At 36.4% G+C, this 27,867-nt stretch overlaps 1 protein-coding gene across 4 annotated transcripts in view; it reads right to left on the bottom strand.

Moving 5' to 3' along the window:
* The window catches only part of LOC129733318 (leucine-rich repeat and calponin homology domain-containing protein), a 139,095-nt gene that overhangs the window by 16,079 nt on the left and 95,149 nt on the right, over window positions 1-27,867 (bottom strand). For all 4 annotated transcript variants that reach the window (XM_055695102.1, XM_055695097.1, XM_055695098.1 and 1 more), the window contains exon 2: window positions 8,252-8,396. In XM_055695102.1, the coding sequence (XP_055551077.1) occupies window positions 8,252-8,396 (145 nt within the window). The remainder of the gene's footprint in view (window positions 1-8,251; window positions 8,397-27,867) is intronic.

The raw sequence follows: 27,867 nt of genomic DNA, 5'->3' as shown, positions 1-27,867 counted from the left end.
AAAAAAATTTTTTTTTGACCAAAAAACATTCAAAATAAACATTAAATTTCAAATTAAAAAAAAATTGATTTTGTTTTTAAATAAACTTGACGTTAAAACGCAACTTTAAAAAAAAGTCCAGGATGGAGAAATGAAAAATATTTTTTTTTATGGTAGATTGATTTTTTTATAAAAATTCTAATTCAAACATTTTTTAATAAACATTTATTCTGATGATTTTAAAAGATGCAGAGGGTCATTTTAAATCAAAAAGCTCTTGGAAGTTAACATTCTAAAGGCATTGGTTTTCGAGTTATTTCTAATTTAAGCTCGTAAAATTATTAAAATTTAGGGAAATACAGGTTTTTCTTAATTTGTCCGTGGTTCTCCAGCAAAAACCATACGTTCATTGCTTGATCAAAAATATACAATTTATTCTTTGACAACAAAACGATTGGATAAATAACTCAGGCGCTGTACCTTAGCCTACCTACACGTTCCCCTTTGCCGAATGTTTTATAAAAAAATATGTTTGTCGTGCAACACTACCTACTTGTAAAGTACGCTACCAATATCCTATAATATCTGTTTTCGTATATAAATACGATTGCACTTCTATAGAAGTGTTAGTAACAGTTTGCATTTTGTGAAGATGAATAAAGTGAAAATGGAATACACCAAGCCCAAGTGCTGTAAACCCTTTCCTGATCATCGGTGCTCATCAAGCTTACGTAAATTAAACGAAAACGTTATTGCAAAATTAGAAATATTGAACTGTCAAGCTCATTTTAATACGTCTTTATCGATTTGTGATTCGTGTAGATTATATTGTATCGAAGTGAAAGATGAATTTGATCTCGAAGAGCATCCACACAATTCATTCATGGAACCATCAACATCAGGATGTGGAAGAAACATTCTACCGACGGAGTTGCAACCATCTGCATCTGTATACGAATTGGCGGAGATACCATCAATCGTATCAACATATTCTCAAGAAAGCATTCAAAAAGAATACTCCAGAACACAGAAAATTGAGTTATTCAACAAAGGCCTAGCTGGAATCAACGTTTCACCGATATCACTGGCGAAGCTCAATCAGGAAAAAAATCCTAAAAAAAAGTATCTGAACATTACTGACGGTATAAGAAAAAACATTTTCGATTTTGATGCTGAAGATGACCTGGATTTATTGAAACGTAAAGCGAGAGACTTCGACGAGATGATTTTGCAGTTAAAAGAAAAATTTACTGCGCCCGAAAGCTCGAGGAAAGATAAAGTAAGAATACTTTCGGTTCTACCGAAATCTTGGAACCAACAAACGATAACAGAATAGTTTGAAACGGCACGGGTTCCGGCGGTGGAGTTGCAATTGTTATTCATCGCCGAATCAAACATCGTGCTCTTCCCCATCTTGAGACGAATGTTATTGAAACTTTGGGAATTGAAGTTCAAACTGAACTTGGGATTTTATTTATTGCCGCAGCATATTTACCATTTCAATGCACACGCGAGCACAAAAATTATTTTAAAGGTGATTCACAAAAACTCACCAGAAATCGTTCGAAATTTTTTATAATCTGCGATTTTAACGCTAAACATCGTTCATGGAATAATTCTCAAAGTAATTCCAATGGCAAAATTTTATTCAATGATTGTTCTTCAGGATACTATTCTATATTGTCTCCGAATAGTCCTACATGCTTTTCTTCTGTAAGAAACCCTTCAACAATTGATTTGGTGCTAACAGATCAAAGTCATGTATGTAGTGATTTGATCACACATGCTGACTTTGATTCTGACCATAACTTTTTCTTTATCACATGAATCAGTTTTAAACCCTATGAGCTCTGTTTTTAATTATAACAAGGCTAATTGGGAAAGATACAAAACTCATATTGAGAGCAATTTCAATAATGAGCTTGATTTGCAAAACGAAGTGAATATTGATTCCGCTTTGGAAGCACTGAAATAAGCAATTGTTGATGCCAGGAATTATTCTGTTCCAAAGGCTCAAGTGAAATTTGATTCACCAATAATTGACGAAAATCTTCAACTTCTAATTCGTTTGAAAAATGTCCGCAGATGTCAATATCAACGTTCTCGTGACCCTGTTTTTAAAACTATTTATAAAGATTTACAGAAAAAGATTAAACATAGATTTACTCTTCTGAGAAATCAAAATTTTGAGACTAAAGTTGAAAAATTGAAACCATATTCAAAACCTTTTTGGAAGCTGTCGAAGATTCTTAAGAAACCTTCAAAGCCTATTCCAGTTTTAAAAGATGGTGAGCGTTTTCTTGTATCCAATGAACAAAAGGCTCAAAGACTTGCTCAGCAGTTTGAGAGTGTTCATAACTCAAATTTGAATTTTGTGAGTCCAATTGAAAATGAAGTCACACGTCAATTTGATTCAATTTCTTCCCAGATTTTTTTACCTGCAGAAATAATTGAAACTAACTTGAATGAGATTAAATCAATTATTAAAAATTTCAAAAATATGAAAGCACCTGGTGACGATGGAATCTTTAATATACTAATCAAACATCTCCCTGAGAGCACAATGGAATTTTTAGTGAAAATTTTCAATTGCTGCTTCAAAATTGCATATTTTCCCAAATTATGGAAAAATGCAAAAATTACTCCAATTTTAAAACCGGATAAGAACCCAGCTGAAGTTTCAAGTTATCGACCAATCAGTTTGCTTTCTTCAATAAGTAAACTGTTTAAAAGAATTATTCTCAACAGAATGATGTCACACATCAACGAAAATTCAATTTTTGCAAATGAACAGTTTGGATTTCGCCATGGGCATTCCACAACTCATCAATTGCTCAGAGTTACTAATATGATACGAGCTAACAAATCTGAAGGTTATTACACTGGAGTTGCTCTTTTAGACATTGAAAAAGCATTCGACAGTGTTTGGCATAAAGGTTTGATTGCGACATTGCAAACTTTTAATTTTCCAATTTTCCTAATCAAAATTTTAAAAAATTATCTTACTGATCGAGCTCTGCAGGTTGTCTATCAGAATTCAAAATCTGATAGATTTCCTGTCAGAGCAGGTGTACCTCAAGGTTCAGTCTTGGGTCCAGTCCTGTACAACATATTCACTTCAGATCTCCCTGATTTGCCTCCAGGATGCACAAAGTCATTGTTCTGCGATGACACAAGCATTTCCGTAAAAGGAAAAAGTCTTCGTGTCATATGCAGTCGATTGCAGAAAAGTTTAGATATTTTTTTCTTCCTGCTTGCAAAAGTGGAAAATCTCTCCCAATGCTTCTAAAACTCAAATGATAACTTTTCCCCATAAGCCTAGGGCTTCTTTCCTCAAGCCAAACAATAATCACGTTGTCAAGATGAATGGGGTTGTTCTAAGTTGGTATGATAAGGTTAAGTACTTGGGACTAATTTACGATAAAAAACTTATTTTCAAAGAGCACATTGAGAGTATACAAGCCAAGTGCATTAAATATACGAGATGTTTATATCCTCTCATTAACAGGAATTCTAAACTTTGTTTAAAGAACAAACTTTTGATTTACAAACAAATTTTTAGACCAGCAATGCTTTATGCTGTACCGATCTGGTCAAGTTGCTGTTCAACAAGGAAGAAAACGCTCCAAAGGATTCAGAATAAAATTCTGAAAATGATTTTAAAGCGTCCTCCTTGGTTTGGTAAACTCGAATTACATAGACTTACTGGTGTTGAACCATTAGAAGCTATGTCAAATAAAATTATTAACAATTTTCGACAAAAATCGTTGCAATCCTCAATTGCTACGATAAGCTCTCTTTATAGCCAATTAGTTAGCAATTAAGTTAGTTGTAAGTTCACTTCCCCTTTTCTGACAAGTAGGTTTAAATCCCTACGAATGATAAGTCCTAATTGCGAAAGCAAACAAATCCTAACAATTAAAATTACAAATTTCTAACATTGTTGAGAAGTCACCATTTGTGATTGGACACACATACTCATTATTTACTAATATTTATCATAAATACCTAGACTACTAACAAATCCCCCCTTAAAAAAAAAAGTGACATCTATATTAGGACACGGTTATATTGAAACAACGGAATACATTGTGAAACAGGCTTGGCGCATATCAGAGGTTAGTGGAATATTGGCTATTCCTGACGTGAGGTTTGGACATGGATTGCCCCTGGAAGTAAAAAACGAGGTATTGCAGTTTTATGACAGTGACCAGGTCAGTAGAGCCATGCCAGGGCAAAGGGACTACGTTCCAGTGAGAAAAGATGGTAAGCGACAGCATGTGCAAAAGCGACTCTCAATGAATTCAATTCGTGGGGCTTAGGTTTATTTTAAAGTTGTCAGCAAAACTGATATTGAGTTGACTTCTTTTAGCGCTTTGAAACCTGAACATTGTAAATTACTCGGAAGCTCAGGATCTCATAATGTTTGTGTTTGTACTGATCACGAGAATACTGAATTGATGATACACAGTCTAAAGAAATATTCATTCCAAAATGATTATAAACTTCACTTTGAACAACTTTTATGAAGCTCAACTACACGATCCAAATATTGTTATCTCCGCAAATGTAAACATTGCCCAAGCCGTTTAGGTTTTGAAAACAGTATTTTCAAAGAACTTGAGGAACGTTGTGTGAGAGAAATACCTTTCGAACAGTTGATTGCAACAAATCGATGTAATATAGAGACACTTGTGAAATCAATTGACGAATTTTTATCTTATTTTTGTGAAAAGTTGGAAACGTTGATAACCCACGATCACATAAAAACTCAACAGTCGACTTACATGAGAGAAGCAAAAAATAATTTGAAAGATGGTGAAGTTGTTATAGTGTGTGATTTCTCAGAGCTCTTTTCTTGAGAACCGTTCGCCCAATCGTCTTGTTGTCAAAGAATGAATTGTATATTTTTGATCAAGCATTCTAATGAACGTATGGTTTTTGCTGGAGAACCACGGACAAATTAAAAAAACGTGTATTTCCCTAAATTTTAATAATTTTTCGAGCTTATATTAGAATTAACTCGAAAACCAATGCCTTTAGAATGTTAACTACCAAGAGCTTTTTTATTTAAAATGACTCTCTGCATCTTTTAAAATCATCAGAATATTTTTTTTTTTTGAAAAATGTTTGAATTAGAATTTTTATAAAAAAATCAATCTACCATAAAAAAAAATATTTTTCATTTCTCCATCCTGGACTTTTTTTTAAAAGTTGCGTTTTAACGTCGAGTTTATTCGAAAAAAAATTTAAAAAATAATAAAGAAAAATTAACTCTTTTTTTTTAATTGAAATTTAATGATTATTTTTAATTTTTTCTGGTCAAAAATTTTTTTTTTGTGAGTGTATAATTTTTTCATGATGCATTTTCAATTCCCTACAACTCATTCTCAGACAGTTTTTCTATACAACCAACGGTTTCTGAACTACAATACTTCGAATAAAACCTATACCAAAAGACATACGCCCTTTTAGAATGTAACTCATGGGTTTAAAAAAATGTCTCCATCTGTGAAAAATGCTCAGTTTGCTAAGCCAAATACGTGTGCAAAGTTTCATTCAATCAAAAATGGTCGATTAAATTTTCGCGTATTTCCAGGTCATTTGAAATGATTTTGCTCTTGCACAAACGCGTTGTGCAGTTCTAACAGAGTTGCTCAACTCGCCTCCATCCCACTCCGCATAAGTGGCATGTTGGTGACCTTTAAAAAAATTCATATTCGTACAAAGAATATTTTCTGTAAATGGTCAGGAACGCTGGAAAAGCGTCGAAAAGGCGGGGCTTAGAGCCTTATACAAACTTTTGGTAATTGTCACAAAGTGGTTTGTTAGAATGTTCTTTTTTTTTCGTATTAACAACTTGGTGATGTTTATAAGAGAAACCAGAAACATTTCCTTTGTTTGAAATTGTCACAATTTCAATGATGGAAACGAAAACTTTGATTGTTTAGCTGCCTTACGAATATAAGTAAAACCGTTAATCACAAAAAAATCTGTGAACAATTGCAATTGAAATAAATCGACCTATATTGCAGCCATTCAGGAGCCACTTCGGGTGCTGAAAAAAACGCCTGCAAAACAAATGGAAACTGCTTAAAATAGGTTCGGGGTGATTGGAATAGTGTCCCTCGGTCGTAACTTTGATTGACGATTGTCAAAGTTTGTTAACTTAGTTTTACAATCTGAAAACAAGTTCTGATAGAGAAAACGATAGCGAACAGATTGATATACTACTGTTTGAGTTTCACCCAACACATTTTTTATGCCCCTTAAAATTTTCATGCGCCTTCAGAAAAATTAGGTTTGGAATAATATTTGGAATATTTAAAATATTTCAGAAACACAAAATTCCTCTTTTTAATCATAAGTCTGTTATAATGCAACCCCTGTTATAATATTGTTACAAAATATATTGTTTTTACGAGGAAAATGTATAGATTATATTATGCTATATTTTTATTATATATATTTTTACCGCTTTATGTAATTATCACCTCCATTTTGATAAACCAAAAACTATAGGAATTCTTCACCAATTATTTTTGGTGACCTTTGTAGAAAAAGATTCATTCTTTTCGATAATGATCATAGATTATTTAATAACGATCAATTGATACGGAGACTCTTGTGAGACAATACTAATCGAACGTAGGATGGAGGGAATATGTAATATTGTTTGCTTTGTTATTTGATCGAAAAGTGATAGTTACATAAATTGATGTGACAATGTTATCAAAATATGCGTAAAAAAATTAAAAGATTCACTTTACAATGTGAAAATATTACCATGTTGTTTTAAAACAACATTGCGACCTTATCGCAGAATAAAGTCGAAACAATTACTTTTGTTAACAACTGTTGTATTTATTTAAATGTACGGTGATTTAACCGCACAATCTATAATTTCTTTGCATTACTAACTAAAAGCATGTGCTGTGTCAAATTATTTTCAGTTATTTTGTGGTGTCTGTAGGCACGTATTATTCATGTTATACTGGCTCACGCTGCGTTCCGTATCTACCGAGTTCCGGAAATCGATAAATATTTAATTGTCAACCGGGAAAATTCAGGAAAACGTCGATTATTTTAAAAAAGATGCTGGCTTGTAGGCCTTCTTCATTCATCTTGCAACTTATACTTTATGGCTGCACTCTCAGGAATGCAGGTCACCAATCGCAACATTCAATTAGGACTGACAAAATCGCGTTGCGAGAGAGCGGTTGTAGTTCTGTTCCATGTTATTGGTTACATAGAAAACGACCTTCCATTGCCATCTAGGTGCCCATTAATCTTTAGCTTGTTGCTGGTTTTCATGAACTTCGTAGGTTGCAAATCGAAATGTTTCATGATTGTCATAGAACGTTGCTGTTTTTCATTACTTTCGCGGCATTTCGTGGGTTTTTGTGAATTTCGCGGTCGAAGCTAGATTTCGCGGCTTCCGTGTGACGGCTGTTAAAAAAGGCTGTAGGAAGAATAAGCGCAAGGAGTAAAATACAGACTGCTCGGCACCTTACAGAGAGCCTTCGTGCAAAAAAAAAGCAAACTCGGCAATAGAACGGTTGAAGGACACATACTGAATGTTGTATCGTCGACATGGGAATGAGGTGAACGGCAAAGAAAAGAAACATTTGTGTACGGGGAACTAGACGGCAACGTTATAATCGCGAGGCATTTTTCCTATCCACTGACTTTATTTTGCCAATACCTCTACTGTCACAGAGGAACGCTCTCGAATGTCATCAAAAAACTACCATCGCTTAGTGCTTTTTTCCCCTGGTTTTGGTCGCCTTTTTTAAGAAAAATTTAAGCAAAAGAACAGATCTTTTTTTCCCTTCGACGACAGAGAAACACTGTCGCATCAATCATTACCGACCACAAGGAAATTTTCTAAAACTCGAGGACCACATTACGGGTTGTTACAGCTTTCTGGTATTTTAAACGAAAACTAATTTATTTCACTTTTTACGTCGAACTACGTCTCACGGTATAATTTTCAGAAGGGGTGTAAAATGAATACCATCCAACATGGGTGTTTCCGGAACTGGGATAATATCCAGAGGTCAGAAACCGATCCCAGACGCCACTTTGAAGCTCTAAATTGTGATATCCACAAACTGGGCGAATGTCACCCAATATGGATATCTCCAAAATCTATTTATATGTAAGTAACAAGCTTTTTTTTTCATTCATCTTTGAAATGGAATGATATTTTAACAGATATTAGAGGCAATAATGGACATAACAGAGATCAGATTTTGCTAGATATACGTACCTTAAATCTAAATATGTGAGTGAGTGCAATCCCCGAATCGTATCAGGTATCGAGCGTATCGTGTTGTGAAAAACCAGCAACCGCTCGAGGAAGGCCAACGATGTAATGTCCTCTGGCAGCTCACAAAACCGATTGCGGGACAGATCTGCAATGTTTGAAGAAAAAAGAAAACCAAGTTAATAACAAACACACATCAATGAAATAAAACGGAAATATGCCCGCTTCCTGAATGCGATTAAAACACAAAAACTCATTCGAAACTCTCGTTTTATTAGAACGCATGCCACAGTTTAGATGTTTTCAGTATCGCACTTCAAAGAACCATCCTTCAGTCAGTAGTCCATCCAATTTAGTTTATGGAGAACGCTATTTCCTCTGAGTGTACATCCGAGTAACATCTTGCGTGGAAGCTAATCTATACAACGGTTTATTAATAGATTTATGTCTTCCACCCGTGGACGCCCTACAAGAAGCGGGCGGGTATTTTTTTCTGTAATCGATAAACGTTAGCCGGCCCCGACAGTCGGATCGAATGAAACATTAATTGGCCTCAATTAATTAAGTCCCGATGGGGATGCCCACATTTTTATTCTCATTTTCCACTAATTTTTCTCACACTTTTGGCAAACCTTGACAGGAGCACCAGCTGTGTGCTCTAAATTTCCAAACACCGCATGATTCAATCGGTGCTCTCTTTTTTATGAACCACGAACCCATCCACATGCCAAAATTCCGACACGAGATACAATTTATATCTTTTTGATGACCTATATGTCAGAAGCAATAGATAGCCAAGCATCAATGGCATAATCGATTGATTGTCTCTCGCAGCGGAAAAGTGGCATCTTTAATCGATAGCAGCAAAAAAAAAGTTCACATAGCAAACAAACCGCTCTTAATTATAACCAATCGGTCGACCTATTTTATGTAGCCCACTGAGAAAGCTAGAAAATACAATCGAAAACATGTGCACATGATTGGTGGCAACAAATAAGTAACTTGTTTCTCGTGAAACCCACTCGTAATCCCCGTCCGAAATCCCAACTGCACGCGACGACGGCCACCTTAAGCCGAAACCGGTTCACAATCAAACACGCCTTCACACGTTTTTCATTCATAACTGTCCGCTCTGCAGCGGCAGTCCAAGAAGTGCATGCTTGCAGCTAAGCCTGAAACACGCGAGAAACACTGTAAATGGCTGGGGCTGGGTACAAGGACCTGTTCGGGCAGTCTGTTGCAATGTTATTTTTTATGCATGCGTAGGATAGGTGGTAATGTACGTGGGTTTATGGGGACCGACGAAAAGTAATTGCTACTAATTCTAGGTGCGATCGCAATCAATCTGTTACGTACAGACACGGGAATGCCTTTCTAGGGGCGATGAAAATTGCCTCATCTTCTTAACCTGATCTGATACCAACTTGTTGCTCAATGTTTCTTTTCCCTTTTAATTTTAATATATAATCATTAAAGTGCCAATGTAAATCGACTTTTCGAGTTTCGTTTAGAGGTAAAGCTCAAAAGACTCGGCTTCTCAAAAAAAAAAATACCAGGAAGTGGTGTCTCCAAGCTGTCAAACTTGACTTTTTTGACCGATGAAAAATCGCACAGGAGTAATTCATGAAATGTTCGATATCGAAAAAAAAATGTTGATGTCAAATGTCTTAGAAATGCATGAACTCTCAAGTTTTGATGTTACCTAAAAAAATTCCAAATGAACTCTCTGGTAATTTAGAAAATTTCAGAGCTGTTAGAGATCATACTTCCACTGAGAATATTCCAAAAGCTAAACCAACAAAACAATAAAAAGCAAGAATGGTTCATAAAACAGCAAAGTAACGTAGAAATTGTTGATTTTTCCAAATCAGGTAAGGCAGCAGCTATCAATTTTTCCTTAAAGTTATGCAATAGTTTGAAACATGAACACAAACAGGATGCATAAAATCAAATTGCATAAAAGCATCTGATAATTAATTTCTGTCACCATAGAGCGCACCTATATACTCTTGCACTGTTTACACTGAACTAATTACAATTCAACCATTAACTTTTCACTAGGTGTATAGCAATTTTTCATCTCATTATAATTTTACGCACATAAGTCCACCATTAGTGCGTCCACAGTGCGTTCTGAAAGGTGACGTTATTACGGATTTGCATCACCATATGGAACACTTCTCAGTGGTAAACCGAAAAAGGAAAGAAATAAAATTGGCGAACTGTGCTTTGCATATATGCACACACGCATATAAACGAAATCGCGGAACGGACGGTTACCGTGCTTGAACCAAGGGACTTGGTGCCGGATGAATGACAGCGACTTCGGCGGTTCGTCGTCGTCGTCGTCGTCGTCCGTAGTACAGTCGCTAGGGTGGCTTGCTGAGAGTGGAGTCAGCAGTTTGTGGATATTCCCAGATGCACCCTCGATCACGGTTGTCCCATTATTTCAATAGACAGACAGTGTGTAGACAATAACTCCTCTGCTGGCAGACGTTGGCGCAGGCATCAGTTTATTGCTTCCTGCGGAGAGTAGGCGTAAATTTCTTCAACTTCGCATCAATAAGATAGCTTGCACGACGCCAACCCGCCATACTCTATATATATTTATGCAGCAGTTATGGCATCTTCTTACCATCTGCCATAGAGAATTTCAACATCGTTGAACAACCCTCGAATACATGATGAGTACCTGGCAGAGCACACCCGAGAAATTAATTTCTTCGTTAGAACGGTCCGCTTTTGTCTGGTACAAAAAAACGTTTCGATGCAAATTATACTGCAGGACTGAATTGAACTTGTCAATTTACAGGAGCGGCATATAAAATATGTTTATTCTTGAACCCCTTGGCAGCACCGGCTGACGTGAAGTTTTCCCTGTAGCGCCAGCACTCAAACTAATAATTCAATTGGTGGTGCTCTCCCGCTGGAGAACGGAGAAGATAAATGCGTCCATTGTCAGCGACGATTTCCAGGTTTCCGTCGTTCCATCCATGTCGTCGGTGATTGAAGGATGACGACGTTTGGCTTCTTTCGTTACACGAAAAAAGGGTGCGGAGTTGGGAACGCAAAGGCTAACTTCCAGGCCAGAGAAGACAATCCATTCTGCTGCGATTTCATAGCTCTGATTAGCATAAGTAAAGTAGTCTGCCGTTCAATGATTCGGAAAGCAAGTAACATTCAAGGATGATAACTATCTGGAGCAGATTTCTAAAGAGTTATTTATGATGTTGTGTTCAACTATCTGTGCTAATTGAACGCTGTATTGCCTTCGCGGACATCTGTTCTAATTTGTTGAAGAAATAAAATTTTATGTTCAGTGATTATCCAACATATACACTAAAGTCGCTTTTTACGTGGGGATACGTGCCGCGTAAAAAACCGCGTAAATTCCGGAATCCGCGTAAAAAAACGCGTAAATTCCGGAATCCGCGTAAAAAAGCCGCGTATATTCCGGAATCCGCATAAAAAAAACGCGAAAATTCCGAAATCCGCGTAAAAAAAAACCAACGTTAATTTTGCATTCCGAATGAAGGGAAACCGATATCCGCGCAAAAAAACCGCCTAAATTCCGGAATCCTCGTAAAAGAAGCAGCGTAAAAAAACGCGTAAAAAGCGACCTTTCACTCCAATTACTTCTTAGACCTCTTAGAGAGCATTCATTGAAAGAGAATTCAGATTTAATAATCTAACGCGGTTCTCAAAAAAAATCGAAAAAGTTAGTGATTTCTTAGAAAAATAAATTTTCCTTGTTTGGTCCTACAACTGTTTCAAAGAGAATTTGTGCATGAGTAGTACAAACAATTCAAATATTATGCGAAAAAAACATTTTTTTCTTTATTTGCTGACATTTAAAAACCTCTACCAGCGGTCTTGAAATTGTTTTACGACCTTGTTTCAGTATTTGGGATTTTTTATTGTCTAGACTTTGAAAACACTCAGTATAAATTAAGAACACATTTTCGTTTTTTGGCGATCTGCAATAGATTGCAACTCTTTTCGAAGTATTTTTCGGCGACTGTGTCCTTAGTTTGCAATAAAATTCGATGAAATGGAGCCTAATATGGGATCATCCTGTGCGTCGTTTGGGATCATCTCCTTCTTTTGTTTTTTTTACTGAATTTGACGGTAAAGATTTTCAGTATAAATTTTGCCCATTAGTTTCAGCAATGGGAGGTTTATGGGATTTCCTGGTCTATATAAATATTTTTCGGAAATCTTGAACAAAACTTTGAATCTCTCTTTCTCTCCTCTAAATTATTCTGCCTTCCAAAGGTGTTTGATGGAAATTCCAACTTAAATTGGAATCATTTTATTTTTTCACCTTTTAAATGGACCAGTCAATGCGTTTTTTGAGTGCACTAAAGATAATTTCCTTTAAATTTAAAAAGGCTTAGACGGTTCTGTGGAATGATCCGGGATGATTTTCTTCACTTGTGCGTTCTAGGCTTTTAAAATATTAAGTTTTGACTGCGATATTTCTTTGACCTTTCTATTCTCGTTTCTGAATCTGTTGGTGCTTCCCAGCTCAATTTGAGATCATTTTATCATTTTTTGGTTGGAAAGCGGTTTGAGGATTCTGAGCATAATTTATAATAAATTTTTCTGGCCTTTGTAATTTCAACGGGTTAGTCCTAAGTAGCAGGACTAAATGAAAACACGTTTGGTAAAAAAGTTTTTTCTGTAAATAGTTCATTGCATTTCCATAAATCCATAGAGGAACCACTCCCATATTTATCCCATCGCTCTTATTTTTCCTATTTACCGTGAAATTTGACTATTTTTCCAAAGTGAAACATCCGACCAATCGACTAAATCGAGAGGTGAAATGGAAATTACTTTCACTTTAAAGAAATAATAAATTCGACGGTAAATTGGACAAATAAGAGTGATGAGATGAATATAGGAGTGGTTTCCCTACAATGCGCGTTTGAGGTGTGAAACAGTTTGACAGATACTAGCCTTACATCTCCAATCTTCCTCGAGGTTACCGGAACCCTCGACTTTTTTTGGCCTTTTTTGGCACACCTGATTTGGGTTGTTGAGCTGTGGTGGCAATACGACTCGATTAGCCACGCTTGGAGTACGTTTGAGGGATTTCCTGTCTTACGCAATTCTCTCAATTCTCACCCTTCAGAATTCTGACCATCGTGCTCAGCGACGTGTCGAACTTCTCGACCAGCTTCTTGGTGTTGGCGGTAATCTTGTTCTTGACGGTAGTTTTCAATGTCATCCGCTTGGCAACTTCGTTTCACAGTGGTTGGAGGCCGGAAAAAACTTTTCATTTTCATGGCAATATTTGATGTTTTATTATTTTTCCGAGACCCTTTTCCAATAGTTTCATGAGAATCGGTTGATATACTGATTTGTGGAAGCATTTGAATGTTGCTGTATAAGGCAATTTCAATGATTTTTATGTTCGAAAATTACCCTTTCAAGCTTAATTTTAAATACCTGTAACTCGCTTAATTCTGATCCGATTTTTGATCAACAGATTTCATTATGAAGGAAATTTATGTATTTTTTTGTCATATTTCAACGTTTGCCAAAAATACAACCAGTTTTCAAATCAAGTTCAAAACACATTACCGAAAGGGCACAAAATGTGTATTTCAGAACTCATGTGTACCATACAGTTTTCTGAAACAGTTCGGGACGATCGGATACAACCCCCACAGCTTGTTTTACTGTACTTTTCGAATGTTTGGGTCCTGGTTTACACATCGTTGCTCCAAGGGCTGATAATGGTTAATCCCAGATCCGTGAAACGCGAAATATATAACGAACGTACTTTGACGTACGATTTCTTATTCTTCCTTGAAAGGCCTATCAACTACCTCCAATTTGCCATTGGAAAAGTTTGAGTTGGTCAAACGGCTAAGAAGTTACACATTTTTGAAAAAAAAAGATTGTCTATTCTTTGACAACCCTAATTTTGATATCAGAAATTGATTCAGCACCCAAATTTAAAATTTTTATTTTGACGTAAAATTACGTCTTTCGGCAAACGCCCAAGGGAAGTTATAAAATGTGAGTTTGAAATCGAAGAAGGTGGTAATTTTTATCTTATTTCAAATGCGTTCGATTTCAATGAAGTTATCGAAAAAATAAGCTAAAATATGACATAACTTTGTAAGGAAAGTCCTGGAGATATATGGTCTTTGGGAAAAATGTGTGTTTTGTGCGCCCTAACAATTCCTCCGAACAACACTTCGTATAAAATGCAACTAACAAAAGTTTAGTACAGAAAACTAACTTTTAAGTAAATTCCATATAATATACTTTATAACGTTTTTTTTTGTTAGGAAATTAGAATTACGTTGTCTATTGATGTGAACTTTTGTAATATATATCCCAGTCAATTGCTATACGTGTCCCCTTGCAAAATACAATGACCACTATTGTTGAGTGATCTGGTATCTGCTTCGACACGCTCCCAGTCAGGTGAAATATGGTTTATGAAGCCAATCACCTTCCCAGGAATCAAAGACATTTGGGCTCTTACACAGCCACTGCCAAGAAACCTTGATCTGCGTTTAAATGCACCACAACTGCACAGCAGATGTTCCGATGTCTAGCTTTCCATATTACAAAAGCGACAGATATCACTCGGACAGTGCCCCGTTACTAGGCCGACGTATGTACAAAGAGCTCTTTTGTTGAGCTCTAGGAGCTTTTTCGAATGATTCTCGTTTGGTATGATAAATCTTTTAGATTGGGACAACTTTTTGACATCAAACCAATTGGTTATCACCTTTTGTTCTCCCAGCGTTTAAGCTCCATTTTCACTGCACAGTTTGATATACCGCAGAAAGGTTCTGGGCCGATAAACTGTGAGTTAGATCCTTGTTTTGCAAGTTCGTCTGCCTTTTCATTCCCACCAATGCCACAATGTCCTGGAACCCAATATAAATTTACTGAGTTTGTTTGACATAGCTGTCGCAATGTGAGAATACATTCCCAGACAATCTTGGATGTACATTTATAAGCATCAAGTGCTTTCAGTGCTGCTTGACTGTCAGAGAAAATACAAATATTTGCATGTTTGTATTTCCTAGTCAGACACACATTCGCACATTCAAGGATTGCAAAAATCTCTGCTTGAAACACTGTTGGCCAGTGTCCCATTGCCACCGAAATATTAATTCCAGGGCCGAAGATTCCTGCACCAGTTTTGGTACCTATTTTTGAGCCATCTGTGAAAAATATCGTTGAACCGGGACGAACATCAGGAACTCCGACTTCCCAGTCTGTACGCGACGTTTCGCATATCTTGTAGGGAATATCATGGTTATCCTGAGGTGTCATCCAGTCTCCATTCATACTCATCACTGGCCCTCTTTTGAAAAAGTCCAGTATAGTCCAAGATAGTTTTTGTTCTTTTTAGCCTCAAGGCACTCTTTTCTGCTTCTAGTTGCACGTATTCGTACAACGGCAGCAGATGAAGAATTGCATCAAGAGATTTTGACGGGGTGCTTTTCATTGCTCCTGTTATAGCAATGCACGCAAGTCGTTGAACTTTATCTAGCTTTGTTCTAGCGGTGGACTCTTTGGTTTTTGGCCACCACACTAACGCAGCGTAGTTCAGTTTTGGACGTATAATAGATGTGAATATCCACATCACCATTTTCGGTCTCAAGCCCCACTTTCTCCCAACGGTTTTGGAGCACAACCATAATGCACTGATCGCCTTGTTGATTGCATAGTCAAGATGTGCCTTCCAGTTCAGCTTGGCATCGAGGATAACTCCTAAGTATTTAACCTGTTCACTGAATGGAATTTCTACTCCTCCAAGCTTGAGAGTTTTCAGATTGAATTTCCTCTTTCTAGTGAATGGTACGATTACAGCTTTTGTCGGATTAATGCTGAGACCCTCCTTTATACACCAAGACTGGGTATACTCCAGAGCCTCCTGAATTCTTTCCGAAACTATGTTGTTGCCCTTACAGTAATAGACGAACCTCCCAACTCAGAAGTGATTTCTCTTTTTGCAAGCATGGTATGAATCCAGTTAACAATGCTCGTGTGAAATCCTTTGTTCTTCATTGCACTAGACATTGAAGAATAGGACGCATTATCAAAAGCACCTTCAATATCCAAGAAAGAGCACAGAGCAATTTCTTTAGCTGAAAGTGACTTTTCAATTTTCATAACCAGCGTATGAAGCGCTGTTACAGTGGATTTTCCAGTTTGATAGGCAAACTGGAACTTTGAAAGCGGTTTTGTTTGCATATAAGATGTATGAATGAAATCATTCAGCACTTTTTCCATTGTCTTCATCAAAACCGAAGAAAGACTAATGGGTCTGAATGATTTAGGATGCGTCTTATCACGCTTCCCACTATACTTTATAACGTTACACCGAAAAAAGATAGGATTGTCATTTGTTTAATTAAGTTTCATATTTTTGAATTTTCATTACCTTTTCTGAATAAACCATTCCTCTATCTCTTAACACAAAAAAGTTAGTCTTTTTCTGCTTAATTCGCGGACTAATCAAACAAATGGAACCTAATTCGGCATATGGAGATCTTTGAGAGCAAGAAATATTTCTATGGAAGTTCTTTACCCCCCTCCCTTCCCTCCTCTGGAAGAGTGGGTTCCTACAAAAATGAAACACAAATTTCTGCATAACTCGAGAACTAGTGAAGCAAATGGAACCAACTTTGACATGTTCTGGCTTATGGGGCTAATAAATATTTTTATGGTGGTTCGACACCCCTCCCTCTTATAAAAGGGAAGGCTTCCATGCAAATGAAACACAAATTTCTACAAAACTCAAAAACTATCACGCGAATGGAACCAAATTGGAAAGTGAGGCATTTGGAGTACAATAAAAAAGTTCCACAAAAATTAAACACATATTTCAACCAATTTTTCAGGAAAACATCCGAAAATGACCGTATATCACCCAATATCGATGTTTCCTGAACCATATTGATGCATATTGACATACTGATGCATATTGACTTCTGGTTTCTGGAAAACAGCCTAAAATGACTCCACATTCCATTGTGAATACTAAGATGGCGGCTTCCGCTCTCTGGAAAATAGCACAAAACAACCGAATACCACCAATGATGCATAAAAACCTGATAATGAACGCGGGACACCGTTTAAAATTCCAAGTATGATAATTTCCAGAACCAGAACAATGTCCAGAAGCCAGGAATCGACTGCACATGCCATTTTAAAATCCAAAATGACGACTTTCGGTTTCTGGTAAACAGCCATAAATAATCGAATACCACCTAAGAATTATTGAAAAAATTAATAAAAAAGGAGAAGTTTGTTTCGAACTAACTAAAGTGACAAACAGCCTTATGTAATTCTACGTCGAAATATGAAATTTTCGTTTGGTTGTTTTCGTTTTCGCAAAATTTCTCACATTTTTTCAAAGTATGTAGTGAGACAAGATTAAATGTAAAGCATCTAAGACCCTATATATTACAAGCAACATTTTAAGACATAGCTTATAACGAAAATGTTCTCTTTTCGATCAAACGAATCATTTTGAACGATTTGTTTTCTAAGTTTGAACGTATGCAATATCCGATTCGTCAAGCATTTGCAGACTTTAAATAAACCGCAAGGTTAGTATTTGAAGGTATGTGGAATTATTTTAGAGTGTTCGAAATGATTTGAATGAAGAAAAAATGGTCGAAACGAAGTTTGCCGAGTCAGCTACTACTAGTGTATAAAAAACCTCGGAACTCCGTCGCTAGCAGCGCCGCAAAAACTAATTTTTCAGTATCACTCTTAGAAGAAATGATGTCTTCGGCAAAGTTTTAGATAATACTGTCACGAACAACTTCGCTGAAGATTTTTTGAAGTAGAATACTTCTCTCAGGAAGTTCGGCTACATAGGGATGTGAAATGAAAATCTAAAACCGAAAAAAGTGAAAAATATGTCCAATTTCAAATGCTGATAAATCGGTTAGTATTCGATGGATTTCCTTCGTTGTTGCAGCAATAGATTGGAAAATCTTCTAAGCTTCTTCCCAAAATAAGATAACTGTAATTTTATTATTCACACTATTGTACTATTGAAAATAGTCAAGCCTTGTCAAAACGAAAAATTCGACCTCTGATTGGCCGTTATATGCTTGCTTCCCAAGCACGGTCGACAGGATCATATACCTTGCAATTGAAAACATGCTATTTGGCCTATATAAGAACCTGTTTCAGCCGGAGCCGCTCATAATAGTTCTAGACAGCGACAACAGCAGTCGTCCTTCCTTAGCAGCAGCACTAGCCCTGTGGTTGGTCACCACGTCTCAGGAGCAGCGCGGTTTTTCTCAGCGTGTGTCGCCAGACAGCCATTATTCCCCCCGTGTTGAGGCAGCATGATGATTGCCATCAGGAAATCCAATTTCGGAAATCAAAATGGCTTTTTTAAGGCAAATAAACAAGTCATTGAAAGTTAATAATTTTTGTCGACGCAAGCAAGCATTCTGTGTTGCATCCTAGCAATTCAAATTTGTCGCACACGTCTAATTTACTGAATGTGAAATAGCTTCCACAGTGCATGTTGTCCGTGTATCTTAATTCCCCCAATGTTAGGACAGCTCAAAGTTTGTAATTAGCAACCGATTTTGAACCGCAACATGCTTTTTTCAAGGCAAATAAAAAAATAATTGAAGGGTAATAATTTTCTGGCATCAACAAAAGCAGACATTCTGTGCGGGATGCAATCAAATTCTGTTGTAGTTGTCTTTTTTTTTTTTTTTTAAGGGGGGATTTGTTAGTAGCTTAAGTATAAATATTAGTAAATAATGAGTATGTGTGTCCAATCACAAATGGTGACTTCTCAACACTGTTAGAAATTTGTAATTTTAATTGTTAGGATTTGTTTGCTTTCGCAATTAGGACTTATCATTCGTAGGGATTTAAACCTACTTGTCAGAAAAGGGGAAGTAAACTTACAACTAACTTAATTGCTAACTAATTGGCTATAAAGAGAGCTTATCGTAGCAATTGAGGATTGCAACGATTTTTGTCGAAAATTGTTAATAATTTTATTTGACATAGCTTCTAATGGTTCAACACCAGTAAGTCTATGTAATTCGAGTGTACCAAACCAAGGAGGACGCTTCAAAATCATTTTCAGAATTTTATTCTGAATCCTTTGGAGCGTTTTCTTCCTTGTTGAACAGCAACTTGACCAGATCGGTACAGCATAAAGCATTGCTGGTCTAAAAATTTGTTTGTAAATCAAAAGTTTGTTCTTTAAACAAAGTTTAGAATTCCTGTTAATGAGAGGATATAAACATCTCGTATATTTGATGTACTTGGCTTGTATACTCTCAATGTGCTCTTTGAAAATAAGTTTTTTATCATAAATTAGTCCCAAGTACTTAACCTTGTCGGACCAACTTAAAATAACCCCATTCATCTTGACAACGTGATTATTGTTTGGCTTGAGGAAAGAAGCCCTAGGCTTATGCGGAAAAATTATCATTTGTGTTTTAGAAGCATTGGGAGAGATTTTCCACTTTTGCAAGTAGGAAGAAAAAATATCTAAACTTTTCTGCAATCGACTGCATATGACACGAAGACTTTTTCCTTTTACAAAAATGCTTGTGTCATCGCAGAACAATGACTTTGTGCATCCTGGAGGCAAATCAGGAAGATCTGAAGTGAATATGTTGTACAGGACTGGACCCAAGACTGAACTTTGAGGTACACCTGCTCTGACAGGAAATCTATCAGATTTTGAATTCTGATAGACAACCTGCAGAGTTCGATCAGTGAGATAATTTTTTAAAATTTTGATTAGGAAAATTGGAAAATTAAAAGTTTGCAATTTCGCAATCAAACCTTTATGCCAAACACTGTCGAATGCTTTTTCTATGTCTAAAAGAGCAGCTCCAGTGGAATAACCTTCAGATTTGTTAGCTCGTATCATATTAGTAGCTCTGAGCAATTGATGAGTTGTGGAATGCCCATGGCGAAATCCAAACTGTTCATTTGCAAAAATTGAATTTTCGTTGATGTGTGACATCATTCTGTTAAGAATAATTCTCTCAAACAGTTTACTTATTGAAGAAAGCAAACTGATTGGTCGATAACTTGAAACTTCAGCTGGGTTCTTATCCGGTTTTAAAATGGGAGTAATTTTTGCATTTTTCCATAATTTGGGAAAATATGCAATTTTGAAGCAGCAATTGAAAATTTTCACTAAAAAATCCATTGTGCTCTCAGGGAGATGTTTGATTAGTATATTAAAGATTCCATCGTCACCAGGTGCTTTCATATTTTTGAAATTTTTAATAATTGATTTAATCTCATTCAAGTTAGTTTCAATTATTTCTGCAGGTAAAAAATTCTGGGAAGAAATTAAACCAAATTGACGTGTGACTTCATTTTCAATTGCACTCACAAAATTCAAATTTGAGTTATGAACACTCTCAAACTGCTGAGCAAGTCTTTGAGCCTTTTGTTCATTGGATACAAGAAAACGTTCACCATCTTTTAAAACTGGAATAGGCTTTGAAGGTTTCTTAAGAATCTTCGACAGCTTCCAAAATGGTTTTGAATATGGTTTCAATTTTTCAACTTTAGTCTCAAAATTTTGATTTCTCAGAAGAGTAAATCTATGTTTAATCTCTTTCTGTAAATCTTTATAAATAGTTTTAAAAACAGGGTCACGAGAACGTTGATATTGACGTCTGCGGACATTTTTCAAACGAATTAGAAGTTGAAGATTTTCGTCAATTATTGGTGAATCAAATTTCATTTGAGCCTTTGGAACAGAATAATTCCTGGCATCAACAATTGCACATTTCAATGCTTCCAAAGCAGAATAAATATTCACTTCGTTTTGCAAATCAAGCTCATTATTGAAATTTCTCTCAATATGAGTTTTGTATCTTTCCCATAAATTATAATTAAAATAATTAAAAACTATTTATAATAATAGTTATAATTAAAAACAGAGCTCATAGGGTTTAAAACTGATTCATGTGATAAAGAAAAAGTTATTGGAAGATGGTCAGAATCAAAGTCAGCATGTGTGATCAAATCACTACATACATGACTTTGATCTGTTAGCACCAAATCAATTGTTGAAGGGTTTCTTACAGAAGAAAAGCATGTAGGACTATTCGGAGACAAAATAGAATAGTATCCTGAAGAACAATCATTGAATAAAATTTTGCCATTGGAATTACTTTGAGAATTATTCCATGAACGATGTTTAGCGTTAAAATCGCCGATTATGAAAAATTTCGAACGATTTCTGGTGAGTTTTTGTAAATCACCTTTAAAATAATTTTTGAGCTCGCGTGTGCATTGAAATGGTAAATATGCTGCGGCAATAAATAAAATCCCAAGTTCAGTTTGAACTTCAATTCCCAAAGTTTCAATAACTTTCGTTTCAAGATGGGGAAGAGCACGATGTTTGATTCGGCGATGAATAACAATTGCAACTCCACCGCCGGAACCCTGAATCCTATCATATCTATGAACCACGTAATTGGGATCATATTTTAATTTTATGTTAGGTTTCAAAAATGTTTCAGTAATAATTGCAATATGCACATTATTTACTGTTAAAAAATTAAAAAGCTCATTCTCATTGGCCTTCAATGAGCGAGCATTCCAATTTAATATTTTAATTGTCTTATTTAAAATCATTGCTAAATTTTAAATTAGAAACAATTTTAATAGTAAAATTTGTGCCTATTTGAATGGCTTCAAACATTGATTTTGCCTGCAACATGGCGTTCATAAGATCGAACATTGCCTGTTGCAAAAAAGAAAGTTTACCTGCCGTAATAGGCCCCAGGCAGTTGACATTAGAAAAAATATTTTCGGCAGCAATATTAGCTGGAGTGATAGGTGTACAATTATTTTCTAGCGTGTTTTGCTAAACCAATATCAACGGTCATTTTCGAACTACCAACACTAGGCGGTATAATGTTCGAACTACCTGTAACCTGTGCATAAGTTAAACGGGTATGCAAAGGAGTAGGTAAACTATGCGTCACTGGTACGCTTGGAGAATTTTGTTTTGAAGTTGGTTTTAATTGAGAAATTGAATTTTGTTTACCTTGCCTTGCCTTAACAATTGCTAAACGGACTGGGCATTGATAAAAATTTGACATATGGTTGCCGTTACAATTCGCACAGCGAAAATTTTTACTCTCTTTCACAGGACATGTGTCCTTTTTGTGAGAAGAGTCTCCACAATTAAGACATTTTTGGTCCATGTTACAGAATTTGGAACCATGGCCATAACGTTGGCAAGTACGGCATTGGGTGATATGCTTTTCACCTCCGCCATACTTCCTATAAATTTCCCACTTTACACGCACATTATACAAAGCATGTGCTTTTTCAAAAAATTTTAAGTTGTTAACCTCATTGCGGTTAAAATGAATTAAATAATTAACAAGGGAAATTCCAGTTCTCTGACTGTTTTCGCCTCGTGATTTTTGTTTCATTAGAATTACTTGGGTAGGGGCTATGCCAAGTAATTCTGTTAAAGTAAGTTTGATCTCATCAACGGTTTGATCGTTGGTGAGACCTTTCAAGACAACCTTGAACGGCTTGGCGTTCTTGGTGTCATATGTAAAAAATTTGTACATCTTGTCAGTTAAATACTGAACAAGACGATCACGACCCTTTACTGAGTCGGCTAATAAGCGGCATTCACCTCTACGGCCAATTTGATAGGTAACTTTAACGTCAGAAACAAACGTTGAAAGTTCCTTTTTGAATACATTGAATTCAGAAGAAATAGTTACCACAATAGGTGGAACTTTCTCCTTTTTTAAAGATTTTATATTTTATATAGTTTCATTATTGGTAACTTCCATTTCACCAGCTTCTTGCTCAGGCAAAATATCAAAAGGATTGTCACTACAGACACTCGAAGTGTCAGAAAGAGATGCCTCTCTTTTCCTCCCCGCAGCGATGCGAGGTTTCTTTTTCCGTCCAGCCATTTCAGGTGATACGAAAAAAGTTAAAACAAATGTTAAATTCAAAAGTAAGTAGTCTTGAGGAAGACTGATGGGAAATAACTTTCAGGTAGTCTTTAAAAGACACACTGACAAAACACAAACTTTGAAGCTATAGGCAGTCAAAGACCAGTCCACAAGCAACCGAAAAAACGTCTGATCTGTAGGACAGTTCAAGACGCACTGAATGTTGTAGTTGTCTAATTTTTACTTTCACTTTATTTAGTAAACCCCCCACTGTAGAGGCAGCGCAGAAGGCTGCGATCAGCATAACCGACATTGAATAATTAACTGCCCTGTTAGTACGCATTCACAAAAGCAGTTAGTTCGACTATGCAGAGCTAATATGAAGTCGATTCAATCAATCAGCATAAACAGAATTTCGTCGTCTCCCAGCTGCCAAGTTGCAACATGATGCAACACGCAACAGCGAGCAAACGAAATCGCTTGATGTTACAAACCGCAATAAGATACGGGTTAAAACCGTTGCGTGTGTGAGGGCACCATCGGTGTTTATTCGCTGGATACACTATCTACTGTCTACTGAACGCAATAATCTGCTTACATGCGACACGGGGACGGGAACATTTTCTTCAATCAAGCTGCACAATACGACACAAAACATGTTATTTTGTTGCTTCAATGAGAGTGCTATCGGTCCGGCTCGACAAAAAATCATTTTTGTGCATCCGTGCTACGAAACTGAGGAAAAACTTTAGAAACTGAAAAAAAGAAGTGGAGCTTATCAAATGATCGCTCTGAGCCGGAATGAAGTCACACATATTTTTCAAGTTATATCATTCCACCACGTACGTAAAATAATTCATTCCTATTTTCATCCCTATATAAGAGCCTGTTTTAGTCAAAGCCGCTCATAATAGTTCTGAACAGCGACGACAGCAGTCCTCCCTTAGCAGCAGCGGAAGCGAGCGGTGGGTACCATCGATAGCGGATAGCGGCCACAACTGTGGCATGGCTGCGGATAGCGTTGCAGTTGCTCAGCAGTTGGGCCAGCGTATAGCGGCCACAACTGTGGCATGGCTATGCATAGCGTAGCTGTTGCAGCGGGTATATCAGCATCGATAGTAGCAGAGTCAGCTGATGCAACGACACTCCCTTCACTAAAATGCTGTTTCAGCGTAGTAGCGGGAAGCATCAGCAGCAGGCTTGCATGAAGTGAATACATCAGCCAGCAACTTTCTCTAAGGCCTCTGCCATAGTAGACGCGAAAAGCGGCGCGAACCGATTCGCTCGGCCGTAGGTTAATGCACAGCTCTACTGATGGCTGTACATTAACCTACAGCCGAGCGAATCGGTTCGCGTCGCTTTTCGCGTCTATTATGGCAGAGGCCTAACGGGAAAGTTGTATCATTTTGTTCTGAAGAATATTACTGTCGGTAATATTACAGAGATGTGTTTGCGTAAATCCAATTTTGAATTGAACAATTGTTCTTTTGAGAACAAATAAAACACTTATTTGAAGAGTTAATAGCTTTTGGTACCAATAGCAGTATAGTGACAGCCTCAGCGGTAGATGCAGATGCAGCCGGTACTTCCCTGAGGCCGATGTAAAGGTAAATGGGAGCAGCACGGCGAAACAGTTCGGGTTATGCTTAGACGCGCGTCATTTTTCGTTGTTGATATTCCCCACATGAAACACGACGCGCTTTCGTATGATAGCGGTGGTATTAGCGGTAGATGCATTTGCCAACACTTCCTCCAGTAAAGCCGTGTCTAGTTTTCAATGTGGAAACGCCTTTCTCATTGTGTTGACCGTGCGCCTTAGTCCTCACTATCAAGGTAACACAGAGATGTAAGATAAACACTACATCCTATGATAAATTGAACAATTGTCCTTATAAGGACAACAACTGAATTAATGAAGATAAATCTTTGAATTAGAATACTTCTCTCAGGAAGTTCGGCTACATAGGGATGTGAAATGAAAATCTAAAACTGAAAAAAGTGAGAAAAATTTCAAATGCTAATAAATCGGTTAGTTTTCGATGGATTTCCTTCGTTTTTGCAGCAAAATTAGAAAATCTTCTAAGATTCCTACCAAATGCATGAAATTGCAATTTTATCATTCGAACTATTGTACTATTGAAAACTCTTAAGCCTTGTCAAAACACAAAATTCAACCTCTGATTGGTCGTTATACCGCACTTTCCCAAGCACGGTCGGCAGAGTTTTGGACCTAGTAAATTGGGAATGCATCATTTGGCCTATATAAGAGCTTCATCAGATAATAAACAAACATTTCATCGGATATTAAATTGAACAACGGAAATTTGAAGAACACAAATGATTATTTTAAGAGTTAATATTTTCTCGTTTTGCGCTATAATCCAAAGTTAATTATCTTCATCTACATGCATACTCTGACTATTATTACGTGTTTGCGTCGCTAAGTGTTTGGCTACGGTCATGCAGAACGCAAGTAATGGCGCGATGCGATTCGGAAAGACGAAATCTGTTGAAATGTATAGTTCTACTTCGTCTTAAAAAGAGCTGTACATTTCACCACGGTAAGGCGAATCGCATCGCGCCGGCATTCGCGTTCTGCATAACCGTCGCCTTTGTTCCGTTCCCGTTTAATGATGTCGTATTAAATGTGCATATTACAATTCGCCAGCACTTCAACGTCTCATTTCCACAAAATTTCAAAATATTCAATGAACTTCATTCAAAATATCAGACAAAAAGAAATTACAATACTGCCAATGAACGGTCAACGTTTATTTACTAGAAAAAATGACTGACACGCAAGCAGCCGGGTTATCTTTCTTGTAAAAGTATTCTACTTCAACCTTGCGGTCGTGGCTTTGCATACAACCTTCTTGTGATTTTTTCTTCTTACTTTTGTTGTTTTGAAGATCCACCGTTTTGTATCAGACTAGTCCTTGAATTCGATTTTCTGGATAACTAATACGAACTGTCGCATGTAGAACGGAGCAATGTACAGCATTTATTTGTATTTCATGTAGCACACTGTTTTCTAGAAGACACAGAAAAACAAGATAGCTCCAAACAGACCGAGTGATGGCCAAAAAGTAACGCTAAATCGTATTTTTGTTCATCTGCCTTCCATAAAGCAAAGCAAAGCCTTGATGCTACATTCCGATTCGGAACTTGACCTTCTGTTTACTATACACAGACTTCGCAGCCAACTGTTAAGTGTACAGGACAATTGCGGGGCTAGCGCTACGATTCTACTGACACCAACAGTCTCTCCCGAGTCAAGACTCGAACCTGTTAGGCCAGCATCGTACCTCAAGACCAGCTGGGGAGGCTATCTGCCTTCCATATAGTAGTTTTATTGACATACTATCTTCAGAAGATATATTATACATAAAAAAAAACTCCAAGAATGACAACAAGCTTTAATCCGGAACTCCAGCGCTAGTGGCGCTGCAAAAGTTAACTTTTCAGTCATACACTTTAGAGAAACCATGTTTTCAAGGAAGTTGTAGATAAGATTATTATGTAAAACTTTGCCGAAGGCACTTTTGTTCTGTTTCATCTTGTTTTGGAAAGGTCTCTAAAATTAATTTTTTAAATATCTAAATAATTGAAGTATTTAGACTCAAATATTAAAAATAAAATATATTCAAAAACAAATCCATATGATGTCAAATATGCCCATCACAATAACACTAAGAGATATTTTGCTCCAGAAATAACGGCTTCATCATATGTTACAACTTTGTAGCACAAAGATAATATCTAGAATATTGCTATAGAGCTCTAGATCAAAATTTCATCCTTCGTTTGTTCCTTGGACCGCTGTGCACTACATTAAAAATATTTTTTTAAAGATAATATATAGAAAATACTTTCAGGGCAATTCATACTACCTTTTTTTATGAAACCTTTTTGAAATATATTTTTTCCTTTATCTGGTGATTCTGCATTTTCTAGCGTTTCGATTCGTCGTTGAGTTAAATTTCGAATAATTTTCTTTCCCACATTTTACCACTCCTGACTCTTCCAAAATTTATGAAAATTTGCATTGCTTAGTGGTTATGTAAAAGAAGACATTGAGCCTATTTTGTGAGATCAAGCAACTTTTCGAACAATTCCTGTGTAAAAACTCTTAGCACTTGAGCCCATATGAGGCAAACCAAATTGTAGACTTCAATTCTTCCAAATGATTTCTACTTGCTAATGTACACTTAACCAGAAAATAATTCGCAAACTAAAATAAAGATGCACTTTTTAGTTTGATATATATTTAGGCATTATTAATATTTAAAATGAATTTTGTAATTTAAAATTATTCCGTTTTTACGCATTATTTTTACTATTTCTCGCAACAAGACTTTAATTTGATGATTATTTTAGTGGTTACATAGGACTTTTGATCGATACGATGAGAATAATGAAAACTGTGCACAACAGAATTCGATACTATTTATTCAAAAATTTTCTAAATTATTTTATGATACAATAGAACGAACTTTACTTGTTTGGTACTTCCTCAACTTCATTTCATCTGCTATAAGACCAAATGTGCCGATTATTATTCGATCTCCAATAATGGACATGCGTTGTAACTCAATTTGTTTCACGAGTTTTGCTCAGGGATAACAATGATTTGAGGTTGTGCATTCTATTTCCCCCTCAAAGGGCCATTCCAATATCCCAATGAAATAT

This window comes from Wyeomyia smithii, chromosome 3 (assembly GCF_029784165.1).
Source record: "Wyeomyia smithii strain HCP4-BCI-WySm-NY-G18 chromosome 3, ASM2978416v1, whole genome shotgun sequence".
Classification (NCBI taxonomy): Eukaryota; Metazoa; Arthropoda; class Insecta; order Diptera; family Culicidae; genus Wyeomyia; species Wyeomyia smithii.
The sequence above is the reverse complement of the archived record's forward strand: the minus strand, read 5'-3'. Positions and strand labels throughout refer to the sequence as shown.